We start from the raw sequence: 21,461 nt of genomic DNA on the forward strand, positions 1-21,461 counted from the left end.
AATACGTATGAAGGGTAATAAGGTAAAAAAAAAAAAACCGGTTCTCTTATGACACCAAGGGTATTTCTCCCCACCCAATCTGAACTTATATGGGCCAATCCGGATCGGTATCAGCGCTGTCTGATCCTAAGATGATTCCAATATCTTAAACCATAGTTTGTGGGCTAAACAGAGTGAAGGTTAAGGGTAAAGACCTCAGTTTATTGCACCCGGACTCAGACCTAGATCCTCATCAATGTGCATCGGATAATTGGAGGCATCGGGCACACACAGCAAGTGCTTCTTAATCATCGAATGCACGCTGGAGGGGCTGGCATCGTTGAGAGGATCTTGTTCCCAATATATTTGGTATAAAGGTTTTGAGATTCACCTGAACCCATCTAGTTTTCTAACCCCATTTTCTCAAAATCATTGCTGGAAATTAAGGTTCCCAACTTGACACACCCCTCTTCAAAACCTGATGACTTGGATGAAATTATAAAATGATATCCGAAGCTCAAAATGCCATTTTATATATTCTTGTAGGTAATTCGAGGATTAGTCGAGGTGTGCTAGTTTCCCCGATGATTAATTGAGGTGCACGTAAGCTGGCCTAGACACGTTAATTAACAAAAAAAAAAATAAGTAATTCGTCAAAAACCTTACTTGTGAGCATTAATTTAAATCAACATTGATATGTCAAAAGGTCTTGAAAACCAAACATTTGCGAACACAAAGGGAAAGGAGATTGGAACAATTAGAAAAAAAAATATATATTGGCTAAAGGAGTGAAGGTCCAACCATTTTGGAAAAGTTTTTAGTTTTTAACAAAATCGGTAGTTTTTCTATGACTCGGTCAAAACAAACAAGTCTTAGGTGACTCAGTGTGAATCAGTCCAAGTCTCTTAAAAATTTTATATAGGGCAATTCTTCATGACTCATGATCGGGATCTTTTATTTTTTCTTACTCAACTTGGGTTACTCATCCAAATCAAAACCTGATTTTCCAACAATGTTTCATATATAGTTGAAAAAAAATATATAGAGATCATAGTCATTTTTCAATTCTTGAACCTAGGGCTTCAATCGCACTTAAGCATGGTTTGATAATGTTTCTATGTCTAGAAACAATAGAAACGGTTTTTCATGTTTTCGGAAACAAAACGGATTTTTTGACGTTTGATAAACCTGTTTCTCGAAACCTTTTTTTGCAGACATAATGCCATTAAAAAACATAATAGTATCATTGGATGTCCAAAATGGTGAGAGGGTTTAATTGTCTCTTTTTAGGTTTAAATAGTTTGAGAGATTTATCGGGTACAATAGCCTTTTTTTTTTTTTTTTTCTCTCTCAAATTCGTTTCTAGAAACTATGTACTTGTTTCGTCAAAGTCGTTTCTAGAATTGTAAATAGGCATAAATTTTGATTTATATTTTTAGAAACGGAACAACTTTATCAAACGCTTTTTGGATTGTTTCTCTGTTTCTGGGAACAAGAAAACGTAAAAACGGAACGTTGTCAAACAGTGCCTAATGTGATTAACCTTCTTAATAAACTGCTTTTCATCTGTTATTTGCATTTTTCTATATTACAAATCTCCATAGAATTACAAGAAATACATTATTAAAATTTTCTAAAACTTGTATCAGGCACCTACAGACTGAGATGAAGATGAATAAGGAAGAACTTATTCCTTAAAAGTGGACATCAAATTTGCAGTTATCAGGCTTTGGCTGCTTGTAGTGGAGTCGCAGCTCTGCTAGCGACGATCTGCTCATAGAGATCCCTTATCTTCAACCCAACTATGGTTTGGAAGAGACCTGTTCCATTGTTACTTCCAGGGAAGTCAGAGTGCTTCAACATTTGCTGTGTAACTTCACCATAGAACCTTGTGGAGATGTTGCTCAGATGACTCTCCACATAAATGAGCTCATCTAATCTGTCAAATTGCCCATCCATCTCCAACACAGACACCTAATAAAATTAAGAGATAAAATAAACAGATTTAGTTACTAATGGGACTTTAACTACAGCTGAGTGTGTGTGTGTGAGAGAGAGAGAGAGAGAGAGAGAGAGAGAGAGAGAGAGAGAGGGAGAGAGAGAGAGAGGGGTAGTTCTGAAATGAACCTATGATAAGTGGTGAAGAAAGACGTGCATAGCTTAGGACTAGTAATAACTATGGTTTTGAATCAGTTACCTCATGGCCAAAGTAGTTCCGGGGCCATAGAAGAATTTGAAGAGAGAGAGAGAAGAGGGGGAGGAGGGTGGGGTAGGTCTAAAATGAACCTATGAGAAGTGGTGAAGAAAGGCGTGCATAACTTAGGACTGGTAACAACTATGGCTTTGAATCAGTTACCTCATGGCCAAAGTATAAACGCCTAGGCCATAGAAGAATTTGAAGAGAGAGAGAGAAGGGGGGGAGGGGTAAGTCTAAAATGAACCTATGAGAAGTGGTGAAGAAAGTCGTTCATAACTTAGGACTAGTAACAAGTACGGCTTTGGATAATTTACCTCATTGCCAAAGTAAGCGTCGGGACCATAGAAGAATTTGATGCCAGGATATGAACATGTTAATTTCCTTCCACAAGGGATCCATGAGATGGTGGAACCCTCATCAAACAAGTAAACAGGACTGAAGAACTTGACACCTTCTTTCATTATCAACCTAACCCTCAAAACCTTCCCTTCATTGTCACCAGGAATGAGTTGGGTTGGAAGGACTTCGATCACTGCATCTGCATATTGCTTCTGTGGGTCTGCATTTTTTGAAAACCATATTATAGAACTGTTAATAATTATGATCACTAAAGATTAGAGAGATCATTTCATAAACAAAAGAAGATCAAGAAGAACTCTTTCACTCTTCTCTACTACTTTTGGGAACCAAAAATTTACCAATGTAGGCATCAAAGTCTGGTTTTCGGGCTTCGATACTAGCCTTAATACTTTCAAGACTGTGTCCACGCTCTTCCATGTCCCTCTGCAAGGCTTCTTGAATTATTAGTAGACCAAAAAAAAAAAAAAAAAAAATGGTAATATATAACATTCATAGATGATATGAGATAATAATGGAGATGGATGGATGGATGGTTATAATTAAAATTAAAAAGGAAAAATACCTGAATTTTCCAAGCAAACTTCACCTCATTGCTGATGTCCAAGTAAATACTGAAGTCCAAGAGGTCTCTTACACGAGAATCATACCTACAAAGATGTCAAGAAGCTCAATATGATTTTAAATTGTAGATTTCGATTTTAAAAAGGGGACTCATTAAGCAGATAACAAGCTTCTCTTGTCGAACTACAAAATATCCCACATTGCTCGAGGATGTGCTATTTATGAAAGCACACATATTAAAGCAACACAAGACTCTTAGACAGATCAGGTTCCTGTATGAGAATGGTTTTCGTATAACTTGATCCACACTCATAGAAGCCACTCAAGGATTCCATTCTCATACGATCTTGATCGACACAAGGACTCCATTCTCGTATGATACTGATCCACAATTCAGCTTCTTTTCTTTTTTTTTTCTTTTCAAGGCAATGATAGCCCAATGGGTTTTATGGACCTGTTCCAAAACTGGGTCAGGCCCATGATTAATGATTAACCAGGGCCCATCAGAAAGGAATCTATAGAATGGTTTCTGCCTTGTGGAATGTGGACAGAGTGAATGGGGCCACCAAGAGGGACACATGCTCAAATCCAACGGCTAATATATCCCTATAAATACTGTCATGAAGCACCAAGGGATAGGCGAAAATTCTTTGGACCTGGTTGGGGGAGCATGTGCCACGTGGCACCAAACCAAATCCAGATAAAATCACATCATTCGAGATATTTAAAAAAAATATATTTTTCAGGATAGAAGAAGACTAATGTGGGATTAGATAAGATTCCTCTTCATAGAGTTCATGGACCATAGAGTGATCTCACAGTTGGGTGGACCTCGTAACGTGTGCCCGAGCTCGTAACATGTGCCCGAGCGCTCTCAGCCACGAGATCACTCTATGGTCCATAAGCTCTATGGAGAGATCCGAATCTGACTAATATGTGTGTTGAGAGAGAGAGAGAGAGAGAGAGAGAATCCCCAATTAAAGGTCATTAAAACAGAGAATTTTCATTGTTTCTCTCTTATCAGAAATTAAATTCAGACAACCCTTTAAAACAAATTCACAGACGGAGGAAGAAAAGGAATCCTAGTAATCAAATATGAAGCTATAAGCTTTCAGAAATTATACCCATAACTGAATTTTCAAGTTATATTGGAATCAATCAATCAGCTTCAATGAAAGAAACAGAAGCATGAATTAAAACTTACATTGGGTGTAATCCTTCAATGACCAAGATCTTGGGAGGCTTAATAAGCTCAGGAGGGTCTAAGAGACCAGAGACATGGTTATAGATGGGCTTATCAACAGCAGTTCCTTCCTTGAGAGCCTTGACCTGCTCATACATGAGATCAAAATCGTTGGCTCTTGGGTCAAGTGCAGTGACTCCCTTCACTTTCCTACCTGTCCTATCAAGTGAATGATAGTCATCCAAACAAATCACAGTAGTGGTATCACTGATTAGGGTGTTTGAGTCTGGATTTCCACCCCTTGGTGGCTCTGCTGCACCACCAAACACACTTGTCAATCTCCTCATGAAGGTACTCTTCCCACAACCAGAATCAGCTGCCAAACCAATCACCACTGTCTTCTCTGCTGCGCATGTGATCTCAGAGGTGTTGCTGCTGCCTCTCCTGTTGCTTCTCCTGCTAGTACTGTAGAAGAAGACCTGTCTCTGGTGAAAACCCAAGTGGGTTTTTGTTGGTGTGGAGACTGAACAGGTTGAATTGAAAGTAGTAGTTGTGTAGACTGTGCAAACTGCCATTTTTGCTGTGGATGACCTCTTAGAAGCTTCAGAGAAGAGAAGTTCTGAGGTGGGTTTGTTGAAATTAGCTACTTCTGTGAACAGACATGAATGGGTTTTGCTCCCCTTTCTTTGATTTCTAAGGCACAGCTGGGAGATCTGGGAGAACAAGAAAAGGAAGAGAACTGAAAAGTAGTTCTGAAAGGCAATGAAAAAGAATTGATTTGATGATGGAAGGTTGGCATGGTCAGTATTCTTATATGGTTCACTTTCTGCCCCTTGTTTTGGACAAGATGATGGGTTTTTTATCCTGAAGTATGCAAAGAGAGAGGACATGGTTGGAGGAAACACAGGGCGCTGTAAGTAAATTTGTGCTTTTTGGATCCTTTATTTGTTGACTCTTTCTGAATATAAAATTTATAAATGTTGATTAGGTGATGTTTGTGATGACCACACATACTTACAGAGAAGCTTGGTGATGAGCAGCAGTTTGGACATGTGGCATGCCACGTGGAAAGAAGTGGGTGGTTGGTTAGAGATTAGGGGAAGGATGGTGTGGGGTGGAGGAGATATGGGGTTCCATGTAAATTTCTGTGTTTGGTTCTTTCGATTGTGTAGCAGTAGGGACCACAAGGTTCTGTTCCTTTAGACCAGACCAGCCGGTTCAGCCTGTCAAACAAATAGGTGAGTCACATGTCATATGTCAATCTATCATTTGACTGCCTTTTTTTTTTTGGTAACACTCAATAACATTTTATGAAATTGGGAAGAGATCAACTAGAGCAAAATTAATGAAACATATGCAACTAGACACTTTTATCCATATGTTATATTGTGTTGTAGAGAATAATGTGAGCCCAAGGGGGTAGCGCAGTTAGTGAGCAATAAACTTGATACGAGTCATAAACTCAAACGTCTTAAGTTCGACTCTCACTAGGCACACCTTGGGCCACTTACACGGAGGTGTTTAGTGTTCTTCACTGTTTTCAGTGAAAGTTGAATGGTTCTCATTCAACCTTGGTATGACTCAGTCCATACGATTGTGGGGTTAGTATAGTGAAAGTTGAATAATTCTCATTCAACCCTGGTATGACTCAGTCCATACGATTGTGGAGTTAGTATGGGCCCGTGGGACTAGTCAAGCATCGTTAGCAAAAAAAAGTGATCTACAACTTTAATTTTGTGACTTTGGTATTTTAATGAATTTTTGGCAAATAAAAATGGGAAAAATTGGTTTAAGGAAGATGAATTTTGGATTTTTATAATTTAAAATAAAAAAATTTCCAAACAATTATGAAAATGATGGATTAAATGTCATGATCTACAAAATTTATATTTTATATTTATTTAATGTCATTTTGCAATGGAAAAAAAAATTGGGTAAAATATGGTTTTTATAATTGTATCTATTAAAAATTACCAAATTTATGAAATATGTGAATATGTTAGGTGGTGACTAACATATTAAGGAGAAAATGATAGAGAAGACGAAAAATATATGGGTAAGGCGAATGCCAGTTTTAACTTTCAATAAATTATCATTTTATGCTACTAAGGGATTAGAACTTCAAAACTTGTTAGATGCAGCAGTAGAAGAGGGGAAAGTAAATGCCCCTACCCTATGGAAGATCTAACACACATACCTTCCAATGCATAAGTAAAATTTGAAGGATTAAATAAAATCCCTCCGACCAGACTAGGTGAGGAAGGCGGTGACCATTATGTGGACTTCGATGAGTAAGAAAACGTTCATTGACTAATGATGTACTCCAATGGGAATATGATATTCCTTAAGTCCGTTGATGCCTCAAGAGATAGGAAGATAAGTAATTTCTTACCCACGTAGATGATATCAGTGTCCTGGATATTGGAGAGGAGCATGTTGTCTAAATAATGAAGACAACGAGTCTACATAATGAGCAGTATAGAGAAAGTTAGAGCACATGTGTCGCCCATTGCCTAAATCTGATTTTGCTAGATCTTTGCAAACTTGATGAAATCAGAGAGATGCAAGTGATGGGGCAGAATATATTTCACAAGTCTCAATTGTTCAACAGACTTTCTATTTGGGTTCTATTATTGAGCCTCTATGATACATCTTTTTTTTTTTTTTTTTTTTTCAGTTCTCTTTGAAGGCAAGGAAATATTTCTCTTTCAATTCCATTATTAGCCTTACTTTAATTGAGGGAATTCCTTTTAGGAACCCAAGTGCCATAAAAATTAAATTATTTCTTGTTTTGTCCCCCACGTTTAAATCCAATACGTGAGATTCTCTTTCATTTGAGGTTTGGTATGATCTCTTAGGAGGAGAAAAATATGTTAGTTACCACTCCTTTGAGTGAAGAAATTCTTTATGTCATTAATGCTCTTAAAGTGCAGAAGCCTTTGGCCGAATGATTTTAGTAAGGCCTTTTTTAATGCCTAATGGTGTATCATTCAAGACGATTTGATTAAAGCTATCCAAAGCTTCTTTTATAATCCATTTTAAGTAGAGATAATTAATTAGGCTTTATTAGTCTCATTCAAAAGTATGATCGAGCTTCTAAGGTAGTGACTTTAGACCTCCTTAGTAATATCTTTTATAAATTCATTGCAAAGATACTGACCAATAAATTGAAATATGTTATTGGAGGTCTTGTTCGTTGTAATCTACTTTTATCCTTGGTAGATGTATTTTTGAGAATATTTTATTGTACAATGAGGTTGTTCATGGTTTTGGGAGAGCTCATCCCATGCCCCTCTTTTTTGCTAGATAGAATGTATTTCCCCCATTCATTCATGCGTTGGGTTCATATTTGTATCTCTATAGTGCGAATATCTTTATTTTTGGTTCACCACTCAAGGAACCTCATGCCTACTAATGGTTGATATATTGGAGATCCACGTAACTGTGATATTTATTTATTTTTTTTTTTTTTTTTTTTTTTTTTATTTCATACTTCACATTCTAGAATTCTCATAAGACTGGGGAAAAATATTAAGAAGTTCACCTATACAATTTACATATGTTCTTTATTTTTTGTGTTTCTTAATAGTCAAAAACACGATAGTTGATGAAGTTTACTAGCTATAATCTTTCAATGTGTGATATTGATAGATATTTCAAATTAGAAGTTGGAATTAAATTCATTTTTTAGAACTTTTCTCTTTCTGTGTTATATATTATTATTATTATTATTATTATTATTATTATTATTATATAAGTGCATGTACTTATGCTTCGTGGCTAATCTTTTTTTGGACTATTTTATCTTTCTTATTTATTTAAATATCTTAACTTCTTATTATCAATTTTCTTCATCTTTTCTTTTTTATTTTTTCTATTTTTTTGGTACCCTTGTTCTTTTTTATAATTAGATATTAATTTCTTTTGCATATCTTCTCAATTGCTTTTTTTTTTTTTTTTTTTTTTTTTTTTAATTTAAAATAAATCTATAATCAAATATTACTGTCTTAATTAAAGAAAATCTATAGTAAAAAAGTAACTTCTTAAAGAAAAATTCCTATTTTCTAGATTCTCTCTTTTATTGCTTTCCTAATTTAAAGAAAATTTATATTTTCTATCTTCTCTCTCAATCTATCGAGTATCAACACCTTTTAAAAGAGATATTTCTTCAAAATCTTATTAGCAATTCCTCTTATGTGAGTAAACGTTTTTCGTTTCTACAATTCCTGGACCTTCGAGCTCCATCAACTCGAGAGGGCTTCCATCTCCATGTCTACAACTCGTGGATCTTCCAGCTCCATCGCTGCAATTCGAAGATGCTTCTTGGACACTTAAACTGATGCCAAGTTATTCTCTGAAGCTTTATCTTCCTTCATTGAAGGGGTTTGGTGTGTTTAAGGTGACTTTCTCTAGGGTTTCTATAGAGCTTCATCTCCTTTCATTCGGTGATTTCATCTCTTACAGTGGAGGTTTCAAAATTTTGTGATCTGTGTAAAATAGGTGTAACTCTTGTATTCATAGAATTCTCTGTTTGATGAAATGCCTGAAAGAACATGTGAGAGTTATTGAAACAATTCATGATTTTGTTAATTGTGGTCAAAACCGATATACTTAATCATAATGGCATCTGGATATATAAAAGAGCTTCCATTAAAGCAGGTGTATATTGACATTCTATTAATTGACTTCCAAATAGAGATTTCAGTTGTTTTATTTTGGGATTCTTATGCATTTTCAACTGTTTCATTTTTTATAACTCATATAAGGGAAATGAGGGGTATTGACATAGGTGCATAAGATAATGTGTTGATGTAGGTTCTTTCTTTGTTTCTTTCTTTCTTAATACAAAATTTCTCATCGTTGATACTTTTTTAAACTCTTCATTCTGGTTATTACTGTTCTTTAGTTGTTCTTTGTTTGTTTAAAACTGTCTTAATGGCTATTATAATTTATTCCTAATGCATTTCAACTTTTATTGTATGAAACTGGATAAACCAATGCAAAATAATCCGATTTAGTACTTTTATATATTTCATTTATTTCTTATTGTTGCTCATGGCATGTTTCAATTTTTATTGGTAGATTCTTAGTTTTCAAACAAAGGTAATAAGATATCCCCTAAATAGTCCTACGCATGCATTGTTTGTTTGGAGAACTTGAAAAATATATTACTGAAACTTCTTAGTTCATATGTTGCTAAAATACATGCAATGTTTTGTTTCAACTTGCCATCAGTGTCCAGGAAGAGGAATGGTGAAGTGTGGATCATGTTGGTTTAAGTATTGTAAATGATTGTAATATATTTCAATTATTATCCCTTAATTCAAAGTAATTATATTTATTACGAAGACAAGCATAATACTTTCAAGTTGAACATCTTATACATGCCAAGATCTTAAAACTTTGAATGCAATTAAAATGTGTCTAAGGTTATGGATAATTTATTAGGATTATTTTGAGTATTAGTTTTTCTCTTGTTTCTTTATGTTTGATATTGTGCGTGCCCATTTTTGAGTCATGTTGATCATATTATTCTTTTCTATTGAAGATATAACTTGAAGCTAAAATAGATGGTTGGATGGTTTAGTGATGTATTTTCAAATGGTTATCCAAATGTTTCTATGATCATAATGCTTAGGAGTTTGAATGGTATAACTGGCATGACCATGTATATGACAATCTTAAGTTATGTCCTAATGTATGTTGCGCCTAAGTTGTCTCACATGAACAAGGCATTATAAAGTTTTCAATTTAAATGTGTGAGAGTATAAATTAGATTATAAATTATGTTGTTAATAATGCTTTTCTTTGTACTTATTCAATGCTTCTTCTTTTCGAGCAACTAATTCATTTAACGATCTGACTTAAATTTATCTCAATTTCATTCCCTTCGTCTATGGTTTTAATGATGAAATATTATTTGTATGATCATTTCCTCATGGTTACTTGGTTTCCTTTTTTTTTTTTATCATGAATTTTATAATTTAAATATAGGTCTTTAACTCAATTGGTAGAATACTTGTAGTGTAGAAATTTGGCTCCATATCTCAAGAGGATGGTGATTCAAATCCACCAAGTCCCTTATTTATATTTTCAATTTAACCTCAATGGTTAGAAATGTTGACTTTTTATTGCTATTTTTCATGATATTAATTTATAAGTTAAACCAAGTCAACTCAACACTTAGACAAGTTAAAAACTTGATTAAAATAACAAAGTTTAATCAAAATAATATTGAGCTTGAGTTGATTATTGCATATGTAAATAGTAATTAAATAACTTAGATCCCTCTCTCTCTCTCTCTCTCTTTCTCCTATAACAACATTTAAACATTGATTGTAATATATTATAATGGTCTATCATTACTTAAAATAAATAAAAAATTAATATTTAATAATCATCTTAATTACTAATTGTTTCAATGGATATCATATATGATTGAAATATAATTTGATATAAATATTTTGTTCTCTCTCTCTCTCTCACTCACACACACATACACATATAGCCACACGTGCATTTGCATGTTTACTTTTACTAGTATATATATATATATATATATATAATAGATTTATTGAGTTAATTATTAAGGATTGTGCTCAAATCTTTAATATGATGTCATAAATTAAATTGTTTAAAATTTTTTTTGCTTATTATAGGTTCAATTACATTGGAAATTATTACTATGAATATAAAATTGATGATCTTTTGAATAATTAAAATTTTGATAATCTTTTGGTCATTCTGATGAATTATGTTAATACCAAATTTTTATTAATGTTAATAATCTTTTTGTCCAGTTACGTAGTGTACTCTAATGTCTCCCCGTGTCTATCTCTCTCTTCCCACAATAAATAGTAAATATATCATTTTATAAGATGAATGAGAGAAATAGAGATAAGGAGGTGTTATCGTATGTTACATAGTCTGGCAACATTCTTTTTTTCTATCAATATATGTTTTCTTTGTTTTCCTTGTTAGTAATATAAAAATAGATTTTTTTTTCTGCGACATATATAATGTAACACCCTACTTCTTAAACCCGGTCTGATTACACGGTTGACCCGGTTTAACCATGCAGGATCCGAACCGAAGAGAATTAGAGCGGGTTCCTTATAGACTATGATGGCAAGGGTGACCTTAAACACCGGCTGGCCCGACAAGTCCGAGCCAGTGCCAGAAGAGACGGGAATACCCAAGCCGTGTACATGCACCTATCATAAGGCCATGTACGGATAAAGCAGGTATGTAGCCGTATATTAAGGTGCATACGTATATTACATCGTATGCCAAGAGTGAGATTCGCACCGAGGCCCGAACTCTGTCAAAATCCCAAGTTTTTGCCCTCAGGTGGGCGGACAGGTGGGCGCATCCACCCACCTGAGTAACCCACCCATGTGAATTACTTAGTATTTTAAAGAAGTATATATAGCATTTATACTTTTCTTTTCTTTTCTCATTTATGACACTCGTACGTTGGTGAGAGGAGTAAAGAGGAGAGAGAAAAGAAAGGGAAGAAGAAGGGAAGAGAAGGAAGAGGAAAAAGAGATGGATGTCAGCAGCGCCGAGGCTTGATCTCCCCATTCCGGCGCCGGAAGAGTGATCTTCAACACTAGATCTACATTTAGAGGTAAGCAAAGTTTGGGTTCCTTAAACCTTCACCATACCCAAGTGAAACCCTTCGTTTGGGTAGGGTTTCTTAAGATCTTGTAAATCCCCCTTGAAATGATGAATCTAAAGTTTAATAGATGATTTATGTGTTGATCTTGAAGGATTTGAAGAAGAATTTACAAGGTTGGAGAAGAATTGTGGATTTGAAGTGATTTTTGGGGTTTGAAGGTGTTCTTGAGCAAAGAAGGTAAGATGGCTTCTCATTCCTTAAATCTAACTTAGATCTAGGTTAGAACCATCCTATAAGACCTTGAAGGTGTGAAGAATGGGTTTGAAAAAGCCCCATTTGAATCCCCAAAGATTGGGGAAAGTTGAGAAGAAATAGCAGGTTTCCCACCAAGATCGGTGGGCCATCTGGCCCGCTTGTGGGCACCCGCCTGAGAGGGCAGGGCCTCCGGCACAACCGACGGGCCAGACCGGTGGGCCAACCGACGGGCCACCCTACCCGCCAGTCTTAGCAAACCCCCTGGCCCAATCGATGGGCCAGATCGGTGGGCCAACCGGTGGGCAGACCTACCCGTCGGTCCAGATCGGTGGGTCTGACTGGTGGGTCAGACAGGTGGGCTGTCCGACCCACCCGAGAGGCTCCGAATGTGATTTTTACATCCTATTGGACCCGAATCGGACATGTGACCTTCATTTAGGATTCTAAACATGATCGTGTAATTGGATCGTGTTAATCTTGATTTCAAAATGGTGAAATACTAACCCCGCTCACTCATGTTAGGTTCACCAAATCCTACGCTTCTTGCACCGGATCTTACCCGTACCGAGCGGGAATCCTTGTACACTACAGGTAAGTGGGGAGAGGACGTTTGGCCTTGTTTCAAGGCATTGTTTGGCATTCATTTAATTTTATCTAGTCTAGTCATGCCATCATGAAAATGCTATGTAGATTAGTCATCCTCACATTGTTATGCATGGGTGTTGTGTTTATTTTCTAAAATTGCCAAGTGATAATATGCTCCTGTGATGAATGTAGACATCATTGTGCATGATGCATTAGTAGACTAGATGCCGTAGTCGACTTGGAAACGAGTGTATTGGTGGCCCGTGGTATGGGACGCGGTGGCACTATGAAATCGTGCTATTGTCATATAAGAGCATGCGGTTTAAGATTTTCACCTTCCCATGCTACGACCCTTCCCAACATGGGTTAAGGTGTTGGGTTACCATTTGGGGGGAAGCAATGGTCGCGGTTGTCGGGTCACTGTGGCAATTAGACATAACGCCCGGTGGGTCATTAGGACAGTCGGTAACCCCGATGGTATATTCAAGAGGGCCAATCGTACTGCTTTTAAATTGCTGGAGTCAGCACCTTTAATTTCAGTCATTTACTTTTCTGTTGAGAGCCGGTGGTCGGCATGTTTTTACTTTTTCGAGTACTCACGGTGGGCCTTCTCCGACAGCCCTATGGGCGTATCGCGGGATGGAGTTCGTGGCTCGTACCCGGAGCATACGCGCACTGTGGTTGTAGTAGCACTAAACCAAAGACTAAGTAATGTTGCTTAGGTGGATGTGATTTAAAAATGTATTGTATAGCATGTAGTGCATATGGTTGTGAATTATTGTGTGGACTGTTATGTGGTCCATCTTTCCACTTACTGAGCTAGTGAGCTCATCCCACATGTGCACCTTTTTTAGATGATTTTACAGGTCATCAACCAGATGAGCATGGGGCGGGTCCCATGGTTGAGTTCCCTGAAGAGGACTGGTGGGCCCCTGAGGAGTTAGTCACGGCACTGGCTGCTCGTGCGAGAGTTGTGATGCGGGACCGCAGTTCTGATGCCGAGCTGAGCTCCACTTCTGATGCCGAGCTGAGCTCCATTTTTACTGCCGAGCCGAGCTCTACCTTCTGAAGCCGAGCTGAGCTCTAGGTTCTGATTCCGAGCCGAGCTGTATACTCTGATTTTGATGATTTCCTTTTGGTACTTGATATGTGAATTATACTTTCATTGTGTAAATATCATGCCTTCGGGCCCACATGTATATAATTATTGTATCACAATTCGGGTATCAAGTATTATGGGGATATTCATAGATAAACCAAGTCTTTCGCTGATCTGATAAGCTTTTATTAGTCATGTGTATGCTATGGTGGAATACAGTATCAGATGATCTTGGTAGGTTTGGGTTAACCGGTGTTAACCCGGTCACTGACCCGGTTCGGTGTGAACGGGGTGTGACAACGGTGGTATCAGAGCATGATGCTCTGCTCCACTCACAGTATACCATTAGAATCCCATAGAATCCATAATAGAAAAATGGGATTGGGTTAATGTAAAAGCTTTAAGGAGTTAAAAGCCAAAGAAAGAAAGTATTAAAAAGGATTGCATTTAGATATTGCATTCATGGCATGCGTGAGAGTAGATAAAAGATAAATAAATTGGTGTTATAACCTATCGAGTACTAGTTTGACGAAATTTCGGCAGCATAACGGCGTAAAATGGAGTTTCCAAAAAATTTACACACAAACACCTGATAAACAACATATATATATATATATATAATATAACAAGGATTAAAAAAATTTACAAAGACACAATTAAACTACACAAGTGATCTCACATACGAATTCACCATAAAAATCACTATCAAAGTACATTACCCCACAAATAATTCCAGTTACAGTGCAAGTACAAGGTATGAGAAAAGAAAGGAAATATACAATAGGATCCAATAACAGGAAACAGATAAGAAGCTGGTGTGGACGAGCTAAGTCCTCACTGATCATCTTCGTCGTCGTCTATGATTACTATGTTCGCCGGAGGTCTAGAGTTGACGTCGAGGCGATGGTCATAGTAGTCAAACCTTGCGTTCACCAGCCGTACCTCCCTCCGAAGCCGGTCAAAATCTGCTGAGATGGCGTTGGCCATGGTGTCCAAGTCCTAGCCCAATCTGAGGAAGGAATCCTCCAAAGTAGCCTGCCTCTCCAGGATGCATTCCTCCCTGGAAGCACTCTCGTCCAGCATTCTTAGCAGCTGATCTTGGCCATCTTTCAAATCCCTCATGGTGGACAGCATGCCCTCAAAATCATAGGCACCACCCTCAGGTGGTGGGGCTTTACGCTGTGGGGCTGCAACTCTGGTGAAGCCAGGATCGGTACCTCTCGACTCCTGAGGCACCTCCTCAGGGATGTCCTCATCCACCCAATCATCCTCCTCATCCTGAGGAACATAGTCCTTATCCTCCTCACTGGACTCCTCCTCCATGAGAACATCCTCTATAGGAGCAGCCCTCCTATCCCTACCTCTCTGAGCTCCTGCTCTTGGAGGTGTATCCATAAGGGTATGGAGACCCATCCTCAAGAGGTTACCTCTGTTAAACTTGTCCGTCGGAGTCTTCCCCTCCTCGCCACTCAGGTCTACCCCGAAGAACTCGAAGATCCTAGTGAGGATCCTGCCATATGGGAATCCTCCATCCTCGGGGTGAGAAGTATGGTGCTCCATCGTCTTGAGGATGATGTATGGCAAGCACAAATGCTCGACACCTCCCTCTAAGGCCGTGTAGATGCAGTAAGCTATGAAGGCCGCCATGAAGCCCACCTGGTTCTGATGACCTCCCCTGGGGAGCAAGTTGAACTGGACCAGTTGGGCAAATACTCGAACCTCCGGGTAGAAGGATGTCTCGAACTCCGGACGGGCATTGCTGCCACAGATAGTCTCATAGATGTAGTCCAGCGTCTCCAGACTCATGAATGGGCCCAGGGGCTTACTCCTGGGAGGACTGTAGTAACGGTGCCTGACGGCAGAGATACCCAGAATGCTGGCCAAGGTGTCCACGGTCAGCTGGATGTCCACCCCCTTCACCATACTGATGATCGCGTACTCTCCGCACCGGTAGGAAACCTCCAGGTTGCAGTAGAACCTACGAACCAGCTGCTCATAGCACGGGCGGTCTACGTGGAGGATAGACTCCCAGCCCAGTGCTGTGAACCTATCCTGAAGCCAAGCTTTATGGAAGTCGTCGACTACCACGGTCTTTTCCATCATTACTGACCTCTTCAGGAAAGCCGGCCAGTTGGCTGCTGCCTCTGAGCTATGGAAGAGCTCCTCATCGTAGTCAGAGGGATCAAACCGGGCAGGTCCGGGTCTCCCTGTGCGGGGGGTTGGAGAGCTAGTTCCCGTACTCTTCCGCTTAGAAGCGGTGGTCTTACGTCGAGCGCCAGAGGATGCGGGCTCCTTGCCTTTGCGAGATGACATCCTGGCAAGAAAAGAGGAAAGCAGGGTGAGTAAAAAAAAAAAAAAAAAAAAGAATGACAGCAGTAAGGGGGAGCCCAACCCATCAAGCCTTAGAGCTTTATAATCATTCAAAACGAAAAATCACTCTTCTTACTTCCTTAGAAACACCTGTCTCAAGCATCAACTATTGTTCACTAGATAAAACACCATTAAGGGGAATGTTGTTAGGACAAAACCACTTTCAAACCCAAAAAGATTTTTGTAAAAATCCACTGCTTCCTTCTTTATAAGACTCAGATCATCGATTGTAACACCATCTTTCCTTTCAATCTCAAGAATATTATTCATGTACTGCTTCATTCTTGTGGTTGAGTGAAAAAAAATCCATTATTATCATTCTTAAGCTACGACCACTTTACCTTTGATTTTTCCTTGAGAAAAATTTTCTCCACCTTCAAAGCATCCCACAACCCCTTTTTAGCTTCTTTTTTTAAAGACACAAGGGAAGGGTTGAATTAGTCGAAACTTGAGCTTGAAGTATGAAGATCCCTTCAGCCTCTTTATCAGCTTTAAACATATCACCAAAATCTAAGAAGAAGATTAAGATTGCATTATACTGAAGTATTCCACCCTTTGATCAAATATTGTCATTATCATAATGAGAAGTCTAGGTATAAAAAATCTAAATGACTTTGGTTCATAATTCATCTCTTCCAAGATAGAAAGAATAATGGGGTTATGATCTGAAATTCCAAGGCACAAAAAATTAGCTTCAGAAAACTTAAATTTGTCAACTCAAGAATTATTACAGAGAACCCTATCCAACTTACAAGAGACTCATCATTGCCCTTCTTTTCCATTACTCCAAGTGAATAACTCTCGTTTTCACTTAAGATCCATCAAATCAAAGTTAAAAATACAATTATTAAAGTCATCAATAAGAGTTTGTTGAATTGCTTCCTCACCCATTTTTTCTTACTGATTTGAAATCACATTAAAGTCTCTCAATAAGATCCATGGAGATTGGATACTATTAAAAATGACTAAAATACCAATCTAAAACTCTCTCATTCTCTCCACACAATTATTAGCATATACTACAGAACAAAAGAACTCCATACTCGAACCTTTAATTTTAATTTTCATATGAATCATTTGAGAGTTTAGTTTAACTTCCTCAACCAAAAGATTGATATTATCCCTACCAATCCAAATCCTTGTGAAAATATCATTAGTCAATTATATAAGACCAACCATTAGCAGAAAATATAGAACAAATACTATATTTTTTAACTTTAGTCTCAAGAAGAATTCTTAACTTAATATTTTTTCCCTAATCATGTTCTTAATAGCCCTTTGCTTTTCTGGGGAATTTAACCCCCCAATGTTCCAGCAAAGAACATTCATTAAACGATATGTTTAGAGAGAATTCCTCTTGCCTTCTTAGCATTCACCTCCTTTCCCCTTTTAGAAGAGCCATTTAAAAGTTTAGAGGAAATATGAATACGTTCAAGCTGTATGTTTACATTCTTTGGTTGAGAAAAACCTTCTCTTATCTCCCCTCTTGAAGACTGATTCAAAAAAGAACTTGACATGTCCAAAAAAAATAAAAATGAAGAACATAAGACATACCTGTCTTCAAGCTATTCTCCTCCATCAAATTTGAAGAAAGAAGAATGGTAGCTAAAGGAGAAATATATAGAGCTTTAACTGAATTGGGCACCTCAGCATGTGGCCCCCCTTTAAAAATTCGTATCTTTTGTTGCATAAACGTTAAGACTAGATTTGCAAAATATTAGATCTTGTAATGAATAAACAAAACTTAAATAATAATATAATTATATGTCACACCCCGTTCACACCGAACCGGGTCAGTGACCGGGTTAACACCGGTTAACCCAAACCTGTCAGGATCATCTGATACTGTATTCCACCACAGCATTCACACGACTAATAAAAGCTTATCAGATCAGCGGAAGACGTGGTTTACCTATGAATATCCCCATAATACTTGATACCCGAATTGTGATACAATAATTATATACATGTGGATCCGAAGGCATGATATTTATACAATGAAAGTACAATTCACATATCAAGTACTAAAAGGAAATCATCAAAATCAGAGTATACAGCTCGGCTCGGAATCAGAACCTAGAGCTCAGCTCGGTATTAAAGGTTGAACCCAGCTCGGCTTCACAAGGTAGAGCTCGGCTCGGCAGCAAAAGTGGAGCTCAGCCCAGCATTAGAAGTAGAGCTTAGCTCGGCATCAGAACTACGGTCCCGCAGCACAACTCTTGCACGAGTAGCCAGTGTCGTGACTAACTCCTCAAGGGCCCACCAGTCCTCTTCAGGGAACTCAACCGTGGGACCCGCCCCGTGCTCATCTAGTTGATGACCTACAAGATCATCTAAAAGAGGTGCACACGTGGGATGAGCTCACTAGCTCAGTAAGTGGAAAGATGGACCACACAACAGTCCACACAACAATTCACAATCATATGCACTACATGCTATGCAATACATTTTTAAATCACATCCACCTAAGCAACATTACTAAGTCTTTGGTTTAGTGCTACTACAACCACAGTGCGCGTATGCTCCGGGTACGAGCTGTGAACTCCATCCCGCGATACGCCTATAGGGCTGTCGGAGAAGGCCCACCGTGAGTACTCAAAAAAGTAAAAACATGCCGACCACCGGCTCTCAACAGAAAAGTAAAAGACTGAAATTAAAGGTGCTGACTCCAGCAATTTAAAAGCAGTACGATTAGCCATCTTGAATATACCATCGGGGTTGCCGACTGTCCTAATGACCCACCGGGCGTTATGTCTAATTGCCACAGTGACCCGACAACCGCGACCATTGCTTCCCCCCAAATGGTAACCCAACACCTTAACCCCTGTTGGGAAGGGTCGTAGCACGGGAAGGTGAAAATCCTAAACCGCATGCTCCTATATGACAATAGCACGATTTCATAGTGCCACCGCGTCCCATACCACGGGCCACCAATACACTCGTTTCCAAGTCGACTACGGCATCTAGTCTACTAATGCATCATGCACAATGATGTCTACATTCATCACAGGAGCATATTATCACTTGACAATTTTAGAAAATAAACACAACACCCATGCATAACAATGTGAGGATGACTAATCTACATAGCATTTTCATGATGGCATGACTAGACTAGATAAAATTAAATGAATGCCAAACAATGCCTTGAAACAAGGCCAAACGTCCTCTCCCCACTTACCTGTAGTGTACAAGGATTCCCACTCGGTACGGGTGAGATCCGGTGCGAGAAGCGTAGGATTTGGTGAACCTAACATGAGTGAGCGGGGTTAGTATTTCACCATTTTGAAATCAAGATTAACACGATCCAATTACACGATCATGTTTAGAATCCTAAATGAAGGTCACACGTCCGATTCGGGTCCAATAGGATGTAAAAATCACATTCGGAGCCTCTCGGGTGGGTCGGACAGCCCACCTGTCTGACCCACCAGTCAGACCCACCGATCTGGACCGACGGGTAGGTCTGCCCACCGGTTGGCCCACCGATCTGGCCCATCGGTTGGGCCAGGGGGTTTGCTAAGACTGGCGGGTAGGGTGGCCCGTCGGTTGGCCCATCGGTCTGGCCCGCCGGTTGTGCCCGAGGCCCTGCCCTCTCAGGCGGGTGCCCACAGGCGGGCCAGATGGCCCACCGGTCTTGGTGGGGAACCTGCTATTTCTTCTCAACTTTCCCCAATCTTTGGGGATTCAAATGGGGCTTTTTCAAACCCATTCTTCACACCTTCAAGGTCTTATAGAATGGTTCTAACCTAGATCTAGGTTAGATTTAAGGAATGGGAAGCCATCTTACCTTCTTTGCTCAAGAACACCTTCAAACCCCAAAAATCACTTCAAATCCACAATGCTTCTCCAACCTTGTAAATACTTCTTCAAATCCTTCAAGATCAACACATAAATCATCTATTAAACCTTAGATTCATCATTTCAAAGGGGATTTACATGATCTCAAGAAACCCTACCCAAACCAAGGGTTTCACTTGGGTATGGTGAAGGTTTAAGGAACTCAAACTTTGCTTACCTCTAAATGTAGATCTAGTGTTGAAGATCACTCTTCCGGCGTCGGAATGGGGAGATCAAGCCTCGGCGCCGCTGACATCCATCTCTTCTTCCTCTTCCTTCTCTTCCCTTCTTCTTCGCTTTCTTTTCTCTCTCCTCTTTACTCCTCTCACCAACGTACGAGTGTCATAAATGAGAAAAGAAAAGAAAAGTATAAATGCTATATATAATTCTTTAAAATACTAAGTAATTCACATGGGTGGGTTATTCAGGTGGGTGGATGCGCCCACCTGTCTGCCCACCTGAGGACCAAAACTTGGGATTTTGACAGAGTTCTGGCCTCGGCGCGAATCTCACTCTTGGCATATGATGTAATATATGTATGCACCTTAATATACAGCTACATATCTACTTTATCCGTACATGACATTATGATAGGTGCATGTACACGGCTTGGACATTCCCGTCTCTTCTAGCACTGGGTCAGACTTGTCGGGTCAGCCGGTGTTTAAGGTCACCCTTGCCATCATAGTCCATAAGGAACCCGCTCTAATTCTCTCCGATTCAGGTCCTGCATGGTTAAACCGGGTCAACCGTGTAATCAGACCGGGTTTAAGAAGTAGGGTATTACATTTCCCCCCCCCTTCTGAAAAATTTCGTCCTCGAAATTGCGTACCTGGTTGATCAAAAAGATGAGGGTACTTGGCTCGCATTTCATCCTCTTTCTCCCAAGATGCTTCTTCAAGTGAATGATTAGCCCATCACACCTTTACATAGGAAATGGAGCGGTTGCGAAGGGTCTTCACCTTTCGGTCCAAAATTTCAGCTGGCTGCTTTGTATAGGTCATGTCAGCTTCAAGGTATTCTGGCTCCACGGGTAATACATGAGAGGGATCATGAACGTATCGCTTCAGCATGGATACATGGAATACATTATGAACGTCCCCGAGTGAAGGTGGCAGAGCAAGCATGTAGGCAACTGTGCCAACCCGGGCTAAGATCTCAAGTGGTCCAATGTATCACCTACCTCATCCCAATACAAAGGAGTTCTGCACTTCTTGCCGTATAATGCCTCATACGGAGCCATCCCAATTGTAGCTTGGTAACTGTTGTTATAGGCAAACTCCATAAGGGGTATATATTATTTCTAACTACCACACATTTCCATTGTACATGCCCTGAGCATGTCCTCTAATATCTGTATGGTTCGCTCCGACTGACCATCAGTCTGTGAGTGGAAAGTAAAACTCAAATT

The 21,461-nt window shown here is 39.0% G+C and overlaps 1 protein-coding gene across 1 annotated transcript; it reads right to left on the reverse strand.

The window, feature by feature from the left end:
- Nucleotides 1-1,494: 1,494 nt before the first annotated feature.
- Nucleotides 1,495-5,199, reverse strand: LOC122081197 (phosphoribulokinase, chloroplastic-like). The gene is made up of 5 exons (XM_042648211.1): nucleotides 4,302-5,199; nucleotides 3,099-3,183; nucleotides 2,875-2,959; nucleotides 2,491-2,735; nucleotides 1,495-1,953 (listed from the first exon to the last, which is right to left on the reverse strand). Exons 1-5 carry the CDS (start codon nucleotides 5,168-5,170, stop codon nucleotides 1,702-1,704), a joined length of 1,536 nt encoding a protein of 511 aa, XP_042504145.1. The 5' UTR covers nucleotides 5,171-5,199; the 3' UTR covers nucleotides 1,495-1,701.
- Nucleotides 5,200-21,461: the final 16,262 nt, after the last annotated feature.

This window comes from Macadamia integrifolia, chromosome 6 (assembly GCF_013358625.1).
Source record: "Macadamia integrifolia cultivar HAES 741 chromosome 6, SCU_Mint_v3, whole genome shotgun sequence".
In the NCBI taxonomy this organism is placed as follows: Eukaryota; Viridiplantae; Streptophyta; class Magnoliopsida; order Proteales; family Proteaceae; genus Macadamia; species Macadamia integrifolia.

Bases quoted from the DNA above. Each gene is read 5' to 3' on its own strand.
- LOC122081197 (XM_042648211.1), bottom strand. From the start codon at position 5,170: ATGTCCTCTCTCTTTGCATACTTCAGGATAAAAAACCCATCATCTTGT. The intron at 3,184-4,301 runs GTAAGTTTTAAT...ACATCTTTGTAG, and splicing joins ATTGAAGGATTACACCCAAT to GTATGATTCTCGTGTAAGAG. The intron at 2,736-2,874 runs GTAAATTTTTGG...CAAAAAATGCAG, and splicing joins AGACTTTGATGCCTACATTG to ACCCACAGAAGCAATATGCA.